This window comes from Benincasa hispida, chromosome 6 (assembly GCF_009727055.1).
Source record: "Benincasa hispida cultivar B227 chromosome 6, ASM972705v1, whole genome shotgun sequence".
Classification (NCBI taxonomy): Eukaryota; Viridiplantae; Streptophyta; class Magnoliopsida; order Cucurbitales; family Cucurbitaceae; genus Benincasa; species Benincasa hispida.
In genome coordinates, this window is record NC_052354.1 from 32,673,935 (window position 1) to 32,685,564 (window position 11,630).

The following is an 11,630-nucleotide window of genomic DNA, read 5'->3' on the forward strand; positions in this document are numbered from 1 at the left end:
GATGTATTTACAGGGGTAAAACGATAATTTGACTTAGTTGAAAATATGAATGACTTGTGAAGAATCGACTTACTGATTATGATTAAAATGGATAGAAATACATCTACAGTGATGAGAGTACAACTATCGAGCTATAGTGGTAAGTCTTGATAGTTAACGAATAGTAACTAATTCGGTTTAAAGAGTTTAACCAATTAATTGCAAATCGTTGGAACTCGTGATCTGTAGATCTGGAGGTCCATAAGGTCCCTCTACTAGCTCGTAAATCGGATTAGTAAATTGAGTATTTTAGATGAGATTTGAAATTAGGGTTAAGAATTTGAAATATTCAAATTCAATTAGGGTTTCAATTAATTGTATTCGATACATTTGAAATATTAAATTTTATCAAAATTAAACAAAGTTGGAGAATTAATTAATGTTTAAATTAGTATTTAAATATTAATTACATGAAATTGAATTCATTGTAGTGGAATTTGTGTTTTATTAATTTAATATTATGATATTAAATTAACAAAATAATTAAAATAATTAATTAAATTAGTTTTATCTCAAATTAATTACTAATATATAAATAAATCAGTTTATTTGAAAAACAAAATTATTTTAAAAATCAATTTGTTTTAAAAACAAATTGGATAGTGAAATTTTCCAAAAAGTTGGAAAATCCCACTTTGGTGCAAAGCACCTTACTCAATCTCCACTCGATTCTTCAATTAATTCATGAAGCAGATGCTGGTCACCATGCACGCACACTATCTGCATGTTTTTAAACTTAAAAATTGAAGTTCAAGGATGAAGAAGAGGGATGGGGAGAAATTGTAACCCATATTAACCTTCCTCAAATCCATCTGAATTCAGCTTAATTTAGTGTTTCCACTACATAGTCCTTACTAGAGTTTAGTTGAGAAGATCTTCGTGGTGGTCTACTTGAAATTTGAAGCACCAATTTGTGATATTCTGCTGAAATTGAGGAGGATTCATCAAAGGTAATGTATTACTCAAACATTCTTATGAAATAGTTTTGATAAACATGTTTTAAACTCAAAATAAGTTTAATTAGAATGTTTATTGATTCTGATTTCTTTCGTTGCATGTTAGTATACTCGATCAGTTTTCACACCATTTCACCTCAAAATGGAATTCACGTGAGTTACAAAACTTTCATAATTTTCACATTTCACCTCAAAATATTTCTCAACTTTATATTATTTTGTAATTATTTTTCATTTCTTTTTTAAATTTCTGCTCTCACATCAACATTTATACATACATAGACATCTAAATGTTATCTAAGTTACATTAATTAATTATAACAATTTTCATCAATTTCCATCTGTTTCCCAAAATTTCCATTGATATCGATATTTCCATTAAATTGGCACCTCGATATTTTCATTGACATCGATAAATTTCGAACCATGTATATAATAATTGAAAATTTTAAATTATTTATAAATGGGCATAATTTTATTAATTTTCACGTGATATTATGAAAATTAAAAAAAAAAAATAGCATACACCTATTGCATATTAGTTATTTTAAAAAGTTACGAGGGTTTGCACGACATTCACATAAAAACATGTTTCATGGAATTAAACTTACATTTTGTTGATTTTATGTCGATGTGGTTCGATCTAAATTAGTTGGTTAGATCCAACAAAAACATGCAACATTATTGAGATGTATTGCCTCTTCAATTTCAATTTTGGACACATGTTGCCTTTCTATACCTTTCAATTTTAATAATATACAATTTTTAATAATATACAATTTCATCTTTAATTTGAAAAGTATGAATTTACAATTGTTCCAAGATATCTCATTCAACCCTAACAAACTCAAACTAAGGGAATCAGGGATGGATATAGATTTTGTGGAGAAATATTAATTAGTGAGAGAATATATATAATATATATATTTATATATTGATATTAAAGTGGATTAAGAGGTTTAAGAGTAATTGCAAGAGGAGAGATATGGCAGTAACGTAAATTGGAAACAGACTATATTCACAAGTCTAATCCAAACCATAAACAAATAAACGACAATAAATTCAACAATTTTAAGAATATCGTGTTGTTTTTAGATTAAAACCCATTTTCCAAATTCCACCAACGAATCCTCCTCCTCCTCCTTCTCTTCTCAACGTCTATCTGCAAAAAATCCTCTCTCCCTCTTCTACTTTCCCTTTTCCCGAGGCCTTACCCATCATTACAACACCAAAATTCCCACACCCCATTTCCCATTTCCCCCAGTTCTTCTGCATTTTCCATCTCCCACCTGCCCATTTCCTCGAAATCAACGCATTTCATCTCCTCTTCCTCTCCTCTGATTCTAAATTTGTGTAATCTCTTCTTTCTCCTCTGTTTTTTTTTTCTTTTATTGTTTTGATTTCCTTCATTAGATTCTGTTGGTTTGTTTTTGTTGGGTATTTGAATCAATTTGAGGGGAATTGTGTTTAGAATTGAAGATTTTGTGGGATTGAAGGTTTGGATAGATTGGATAATATTTTGGGTTTGGGTGTTCTTTTTCTTTTTTGTTTTTCGATGATGGGAGAGTGTGTGGATCTATGGTGGAGGTGGGATGGTGTTATGGTTCCGATCGAGATAAGAATTGAATGATCTCATGAGATTGATGTAATTTCTTTTTTGCTCTTTGATTATGAAGCTGGAGGGAAATTATGGGTATGTTATGATTCTTCTCCTCGCATGGCGGTCGATCTTGCTGTTTTGCTTTCTTTTTTGCTTTCGGTTTTCTGTTTTTAGATGATCTTGCTGGATTGTTGTATTGGGTTCAAATATTTTTTTGTTGTTATTCGTGATGCTCTCTTCACTGCATTGTTGTTTTAGAGCTTGGAGTTAAGTTTTTACCCTTCTCGCCTCTTTTACATTTTGTTCATCGCTTAAAGTTTGTTGGGTTTGCCAATTTTTTTCAGTGTTCCTGGAGAGAAATTAATATAGGAAGTATTTGTTTATAGCAAGGAGAAATGCAGAGTTTTTGGTTGTTTGTAATGTTGTGCATGATCCTTATGTCTTTCTTTGATAAAACACCGAGTTTTATTGAGAAGAGTGAAAGAATGCAAACTTAACTTAGAAGAGCCAAAACAAAAACCTTCATTATAGATTTAATAAAGGTTCCAATCAATAAGAATAAGGATGAAAGGATAATTCCAAAACTCTTTAGAAATAAACACCCACAATGAATCGTGGAACTAGCTCTCTAAGTTCTCTTAAGAAAATGGAATACAGCTTATGAATATTTTGAGTTTAGTGCTGAATTAATGCTGCTCGCCCCTCTTCCTTTATTTTAACCATTTGCTAGCAAGTTAGTAGCAACTCTCAACAAACTTTTACTAACTTATGTACTGACCAACTAACTCAATGGCCAACAACTAACTCCCTTCTCTAACTGATTAGTTCTGAGATTGTGATTTTTTTTTTTTTAATTTTTGGAGCTCATCATTTTTTCTTAGCTTATAGATGGTGTTCTCTTCATAAATCTTCTTGGAACTATACCAAGTTCTTTTTAATCCTTTCACTTAGGAAGAATATTCTATCCTGCCCTGCTTGTAGTATCTTTTCTTCTCAAGGATTTCATCTTTGCTTTTAGTTTTGACTTGTAAAGATGTGATTTTCTTGGAACACTATTTCCTCTCTTAGCAGTCAGTAATGTTCCATTTGGTAATCTCTTTTGGCTTTGGGAGTGGGAGGAGTAGTAGCATCCCCTTCCCTTTTAGTAATAAATTTTACTTTTTGTTTCTCTAATAAAAAGAGTGTCAACTGAGATTATATTGCTTTCCTCTCTCTGAGTGTATATGATAGTTCTTTTGGTAATTATTCGTCGTATTTTGTTAGATTGGAGACCCTTATTCTAGGGTGCTTCCTTTTGTGGGCTATGTTTTTTGTATGGCCAATGAAAGCCATTCTTTTATAAAGAAAAATAAATAATAATAATAATAAAAGAGAGAGAGGTAAAGTAAGGTTGTATTTTGAATTTGTTTTCTTTGTCAACAGCAGGGTTTTGGATCATGGTATGATGTGGTTAAAGCACTGATAAAATTACCAGTATGGTTGGTGGGGAAGAAAATGACTTAAATGAGCCAAGTTTGTCAAATGGCCAAGAAACTCCACGTCAAGATGTTAGAGCTGTTTCTTCCTTTTCATCCTCTTTGTCATCCTCTTCGTTTGAGAACGAGTTACACGAGCCTAGGAACGAGAATGCCCAATCTCAATCTAATGAAAATCCCTCTAGGAACAAGAATGCCCAATCTCAATCTAATGAAAATCCCTCTCGTGAACTGGTTCTATACGACTCTTCTGCTAATGATGGAGGTGCAAATGAACCTGTATCCACACCTGTTGAGCATCAGCGTCCACCACTTCTTGGACACTTGACTCCCAATTCTTCTAGAGTCTTACCGTCAGTAGGGGCCTTTACTGTACAGTGTGCAAGCTGTTTTAAATGGAGGCTCATTCCAACGAAGGAAAAATATGAGGAAATACGTGAACATCTGTTAGAGAAACCTTTTTACTGTGAAACTGCTCGTGAGTGGCGGCCTGATATCTCTTGTGATGATCCTGCTGACATTACTCAAGATGGTAGTAGGCTTTGGGCAATTGACAAGCCGAATATAGCACAGCCTCCTCCTGGCTGGCAAAGGCTACTACACATCAGAGGTGAAGGAAGCACCAAGTTTGCTGATGTGTATGTACTTTAAATTTTGTATTATCACTACTCTTTTTGTGGGTTTTATTGTCTATTACCTGTCATCAGTTAGATTTGGACTGCTACCATCTCTCTCTCTCTCTCTCTCTCTCTCTCTCTCTCTCTTTTTCCTTCTAATCATCACATCATCACTTGTACTCATTGTTATTTTTAGTCTGTGATTGTGTTCTTGGATGCAAGTACTTACTCTCAGATTGTTTCCAAGCCAGGGAAATACCAACCATTTAATTCTCTTCTAAAACTTTTTGCACCATCAAAATATTTTTGATAGGATGAAAGATTTTAATCGAAGGGGGTAAACCAGGTCCAAGTTAATAGAAATTACTAAATGTCCTAATGAAGCTGAAAGGTTATTTTAAATTGTAATTTGTCATTTCTAGAATCATTAGGATCTTATTAAATTTTATATTTTACTGTCATCAGGTATTACATTGCACCATCAGGCAAGAAGCTTCGTTCGATGGTGGATATCCAGAAGTATGTTGCTATATGTCGTGCTTTAGACTTTATTTAATGTTAATTTCTTTTATGTTTGATTGAATTCTTGTAAATAATTTGTGGCCTACAAATATAGTGTGTTATATATTGATTTATTTTTGGCACCCTCTGATTGTTCATTTGGTTCTGAAGATACCTGATTGAACATCCAGAGTACCAAACAGAAGGTGTATCCATGACACGGTTTTCATTTCAAATCCCAAAGCCTCTGCGGGAAAATTATGTGAGAAAGCGGCGTCCCAATATGAATGCTTCATGTGACGGTTCTAAGCTTGAATCTGGTGGAGGTACTTGTTTCCTATTCGCCCCTTGGCCTGCACTGTGTCTTTTGGAGTTTTAGGTTGGAGAGGAAAAGGAAAAAATTTTAGATGATTGAGACATCTTGGGAGCTAGTGTGGTCTCTTGTTAGACTTAGATTTATCTGTCTTATGTTTTTCTTTTTATCTTTTAGGCTTTCTCCTTTTGAATTGGACCCCTTTTAACAGTCCTGGTGGGAGCAATTCCTTTTACTTATTAGATTAGTATTAGCCGCCTATCCTGAAATCAAATGGGGGATAATAGAAAGAACTGGAAGGGCGGGAGCTCTAGGATGGTTTTTTTCCTTCCTTTCTTTTGTTTGTCCTTTCAGTATTCTTGCAGGTTTACTGACTAAAAAAGAGATTTTAGTCTAGCTTTTCAAAACTGTTTCTAATTTAAAGATGAACTATGATGCTAGAAACCAACTATTGAAAAAGATCAAATTCTAACCTTTTTTATTCTCTTCAAGATATAAGTTTAAATTGGGAACCTTTTACTTTTTCTTCTCGTTATCTTGTTCTTTTTTCTTCCAAGTTTGTATCTTTGAGCAACACCCTCTTTTCAATTCTTTAATGAAAAGTTTGGTTTCTTGTTAAAAATTTAACAAACGGAAGATTGCTCTTTGTTCTATAAAAGTTTGTCTTGTATCTTCCGTTTTGCTCTACATTGACCATGTTTATTTTTGACAGCTTTAATGCATGGTATGTTAATCAGTACAATGCTACAAATAGTACATTCTCCCTGTTTTGTGCAGTGCATCCAATATCATGGGCTCGTCCAGACGATTCTACTGCACTGCAGCTTGGAAAGCCGGGGCTCTCGGAACTGCTTTTGACTGCACCGGTTGACAATCCCATCACTCGACCGGTAAAGAAGGTGAAAAGAGCTCTAGCAAGGGAGATGCGTAGAAGTTCTCTTGCATCGACGGAACCTCCTGCTGTAAAGTTGGAACGTTGCTTTGATAAATATGAAAAGTGATCTTGTATTTTATTCCTTGTTTTGTTGCATTACATGGTTTCATCAAAGTGGAAAAGGAGATGTAACTCAAAAAGATGACAAAAGGAGGAATTTTGGAAAGGAAACTGTAACAGAGCATGTATATTATCATCATAACCTTTTATAGGGTAATTTTTTGCCCTTGTTTGTTTGGTTTAGTTAAACAACACACGCGTGGGGTATATGGCCTTATATCAGTTGAGTTATATTCTATCTTCGGATAGAGATAACATGAAGAGAACAAGAGGGAAAAACATGCATACTGTGAAGAATGTAACTGAAGATTCTACCTCAAAAGTCTTGTATCATATGAATTTAAAAATTCAACCCTCAAATTATTTTCAAATCCCCTAAGCTTGTACATTTACAGTTTTTACATATTTGAATTTCATTACCTTTTTTTTATTTACCTTACTTCATTGGTTTTTCATTGCCCCTTCTCTAATTTACATCCATGGCATATTGAAGTTACAAAAAAAAAAAAAAAAAGAAAAGAAAAGAGGATGAGACAGTTGAAGTTGATGGTGGACGTTCAGCCATGGCGAACATTCGCCAAGGATGGTGGAGAATGGCCTTAGTTCCTACTTATTTGTCGAGTAAAGTTAGCGACCACAAGTCGACATTCTCTTGCGCTTGCTTTCGTAAGTTGTTGATGTGTAGCAGAATGAAGTTGATGATGATAGACTACGTTAAACATTGATTGGAGAGTTCTAATTGAGAGGGTGATATAGAAGAATTATGAGTGTTTTGACCAGTTTAGATGTGTTGAAGGATTGACTAATCTTCTTAAGACTAGGGTTAGAAGAATTAGTTTTTTTTTTTTTTTTTGTTCCTTGTAGAATAATCCACCCCATGATCGAAGAGCTTGAGTTCCTTCTATATGAAAGAAATAATCAAATTAAACCAATAGCGGAAAGATTGGATGATATTTGATTTAGTTAGTTAAACATAAAATACGATGGTTAAGCAAATACATATACCTTGAAAATATAAGGGGAAAAATTTTGGTGGATCTTTAATCATTTATATTCTCGAATAATAAATCAAATCTACAACTTCCATACTATGATTTAAACATAGGATGTATAGAATTATAGGGACTTGGGGAGATTCGTTCCCAAAATTAAACAATATATTTTAAGAAAATTTTTTCTAGATAGAAAGATGTCAAACTATTTATAAAAATAGTAAAAAAAAAATATTGATGGACACTGATCAAGTTTCTATTATTGATAGACACTTTCAAACAAGCATGAAACGTATGCTTGCGTATTCGTCCATCGGTCAAATCGGATAAACTTATATCAGCTAATATCAAAGAAGAATAAATTATTCAAATCATGAAAGCAACACTTAGGAGAACTACTTGTCGACTTTTCCTAAATGAGAAGTGAAATTTATGTCGTGAAAGTTATGTTCCAAACTCTTTATTTGGTTGCATCCCCAAAATGATACACTTATTGTTGGGTTGTATGTCCCATAAATTCGCAGTTTATAATGTTAAACATATTCTATTATCAATAAAAATATTATTGACGTTTATTCAATAAAATTGTTGTTGAATATGTGAATTGCACTTATAAAGATTCAATCCAATAAACTAAAAATCCATGGGTATTATTTGAATACATGATCTTTATGTGGAGACATAAGAATGGATCAAGCTCAGTAAATAGCCAAAATAGTCTATGGTATACGAATAAGATTGAGTACCTTATTCTAGTAACACTATCGGATGCGACCCACTCTGTAGTTGTTACAATTTATTGTAAAGTGTTACAAATGAAGTGATCATGATTCGTTCATATATTGACACGAGAAGCGGGAGCGCCCTATGCAATGAGTTTGCATAAGATCGTACTAAGAATTAAATCACTCTTACTTTATAACGTTGTTTACTGTTTAAGACTGACTATTTCAAAGCGGTGACCTAGGTAACTTGACCTTAATCCTGAGCTAACTATGAACTCTTGTTTATTCAGAATTATCCTTAGATTTGCATGAGTGAGGGTTAGCTCAATAGCACCAGCTTAATAAGCCTTCCATTTTAGGGGTAAAGCTGGGTAGATAGCTGAGGACATAGGGTGCAAGACGGAATTCACTCCTACCCACTTTTAAGGATAGTAGAGAGGTTGTTCCTTTAAGTGCTGACTTCGGATCTTGAACAAGAGGCCCCACCCCTCTCATTGGCTCGAGAGGGACTCAGTTTAGTGATTGGATCACAAACCAATTGTTTATTAGAGGATCGGTGGGACTTAAGAAGCAATATGTAATCTCGGGGGTAAAATAGGTTTTAACCCAGCCATTATTACGAACAACCTGTGAAGGGTTAACTTATTAATCGTGGTTATATAGAGTGGCCATAATATATCTACGGTGGTTATATCGAGTGGCCATAATATATCTACAGTGAGGGAAATACAACTATTGGGCTTTAGAGGAGTGACCCGGTAGTTAATGAATGGTGGTTAATTTGGTTAAAGAGTTTAGCCGGTTAATTGCGGATCTTCGGAGTCCATGATCTGTAGGTCCATGAAGTCCCCCTACTAGCTTATATCCAACTAAACCTTTAAACAGTGTGACGAACGAATTTGAAGTGTTCAAATTTGATTTTGGAGCAAAGCGTTAAATATATACAATATATTTAAACTAATGTTTAATTATGAATTAAACATAAAGAGAGAGAAAATAGGATATATTTAAATAAGATTTAAATATCAAGATTATGAATAGAGATTCATATAAATTGGGATTAGTGTTGGATTTAATATTAAATTAAATAATTTAATTAATTATTTAATATTAATTTAATTTTAAAATTGATTATTAGAATTAATTTTAAAATTAAATGGAATTGGTAAAAAATGCAATGGAAGTCTAAAACAAGTCAAATTTGTTGACTTTTGACTTTGAGAGTCAAACTTTGACCAAATTAGTGGAAAGATCCAGCATTTGTTAGTGAGAAATTCCAACTATTGAATTGCCAAGTGTTGTATTCGTTTGAAAACACTTGCCCCACTAAATCCTACTTTGAGTTAGTAGATTTTCTAGTGTCAAATTCTCATCAAACTCAAAGTTGCATGTTTTGCATGTAATGGTCTTTAAAAGGGAGTGTTTATTGAATTTCTAAAACTTTTGGCCATAGTGGAATTGGATGAGATTATGTGATAATCTCTTAATAATTTTCTCTCTAAATCTTAACCTTTTTCCTCTCCAAATTAGTCACTCACTGGATCTCACCGTCCTGTTCTAAGGCCGAAGAATAGTCGGGGAAGACTCTCATGGTGGTCTATGAACCATTCGTGAGGATATTGGAGTAGATTTGGAGAAGTTTCAAAGTCTACAAAGGTTATATTCTTTTTTCCCTTTTATTTGCTTAATTTGCATGCTTATCTTTATAATTAACCTAATTAGAGTACTTTAGATCCGTTTTCTTCCACTGCGCATGTGTTCGTTCCATCACTTATTGAATCGGCTACAAAGGGCATTCTCACCCTTACAAATTAGAGGACAAGTTCTCCCAAACAAGAATTTATAACTCATTCAGAATTAAGATTAAGTCACATATGATTATTCTATGCTATATTAATTTTCTAAAGTAACTGACTTAGAAAGAGAAATATTAAATATTTCATAGTCTAGTTTTATACGGTCATTGTGTAAGATATTCGTAGTCATATGTCTCTTCATATGAACGATTTGGATCTAATCATTTGTAATAATCACAAAGTGGGTTGATAAGCATTCGTATTACTTCTTAAACATGATCTCAACCACATACCGTTAAATACTACATTAATAACCTTAATTTTTTTTTTATGTAATGGATAATGTAAAAATTGTACTAAAAAAATTATTAAATAATAAAAACATCAATAACGAAGCTTTAGTGCATAAATTCCAAACAGTATAGACATTGGTGGACAATTGTTACTGAAAATTGAGGTAGGAAGCCTAACTTCAACAAGTACGAGTCAAATTAGGAATCAGTTAGTAGTTCAGCTTACAGTCGCAACTTCACTATTAGTAACTTTCTATACAAAAGCTCACAAACACATAAATGACTTCCAAAATCTATCCTTTTTTTAACTTTTATTACTCTCATTCCTTGCCCTATTTGGTACAGCTCAATTACAAAATGACATTCAAAAATGTAAATATTTTTTTAAAAAAATAAAATTCTCTAGTATTTTTTCAAAAAAAAAAAAAAAAAAAGGAAAGAAAATATAAATCATATTCAGCCACAAATGGGCCAATTACTAAAGCTGAGCTTGAATTCATTTATTAGACAAAACAGGTGTAGTTCTGCTGCAAATTGGACTTAAGGCCCATTGTCTGGAGCTCTTTTTTCTTCTTAGCGCACTTTCCACATGTTTTTTTTTTTAAATAATAATTTAATTGATCGTTAATGATTTAGTTTTTATATTTTCAATTTTATAATAATTTAGTCTATGAATTTTAGTATCTAATAATTCAATCATTATACTTTCGAAAGTGTAACAATTAGTCCCTAACGTAATAAAATTAATCAAAATTAGATGTCAATTTTTAATGTAAATTTTATATTTTATAAAAGTATTAAGTCTTTAATTAGTTTAACGGTTTATTTATGCATGAAATCTCATTAAATTTTAACATTAATTTCAACGATAGGCAGTAAACCGTTAAAAATTTTAAAGTTTAACAACTAGATTGGTACATAGTAAAGTTCATGGACCAAATTTGTTACGAAATTGAAAGTATAGGAACTAAATCGTTACAAACCAAAGTTTAAAGACTTAATTGTTACCTATATGAAAGTTTAGGGACTAAAAGTGATTCTTAAACTTTTTTTTTTTTTTTCTAAATTGCAATGGTTAGCATTTTTAGGACTAATAATTAAGACCACGTTTACCCTAGGTGAAATGTAATAAAACAATGATAATCTGAAAAGTGGGCTTCATTTGATTAAATTTTGTATTGTTTACTTGTGTTCCGTACTTGTACTGACATCTAGGTCCACTTTCAAATCTACAATAAAAAAGACGTTATCCATTTGAATAGAGGAGGGTAATTAATCTAATTGCATTGGGAAATTAGGTTATCATTATCGTTACAATTACAATTACGG

The 11,630-nt window shown here is 32.4% G+C and overlaps 1 protein-coding gene across 5 annotated transcripts; it reads left to right on the plus strand.

The window, feature by feature from the left end:
- Positions 1–2,078: 2,078 nt before the first annotated feature.
- Positions 2,079–6,866, plus strand: LOC120079898 (methyl-CpG-binding domain-containing protein 2). Of its 5 annotated transcripts, none has more exons than XM_039034349.1 (5): positions 2,079–2,348; positions 4,018–4,680; positions 5,153–5,206; positions 5,380–5,514; positions 6,279–6,866. In XM_039034349.1, exons 2-5 carry the CDS (start codon positions 4,071–4,073, stop codon positions 6,500–6,502), a joined length of 1,023 nt encoding a protein of 340 aa, XP_038890277.1. In that variant the 5' UTR covers positions 2,079–2,348; positions 4,018–4,070; the 3' UTR covers positions 6,503–6,866. The 5 variants fall into 5 exon arrangements, with proteins under 5 accessions (XP_038890277.1, XP_038890275.1, XP_038890276.1 ...); XM_039034347.1 differs by having other exon boundaries at positions 2,081–2,688; positions 4,021–4,708; positions 5,360–5,514; XM_039034348.1 differs by having other exon boundaries at positions 2,081–2,348; positions 4,021–4,708; positions 5,360–5,514.
- Positions 6,867–11,630: the final 4,764 nt, after the last annotated feature.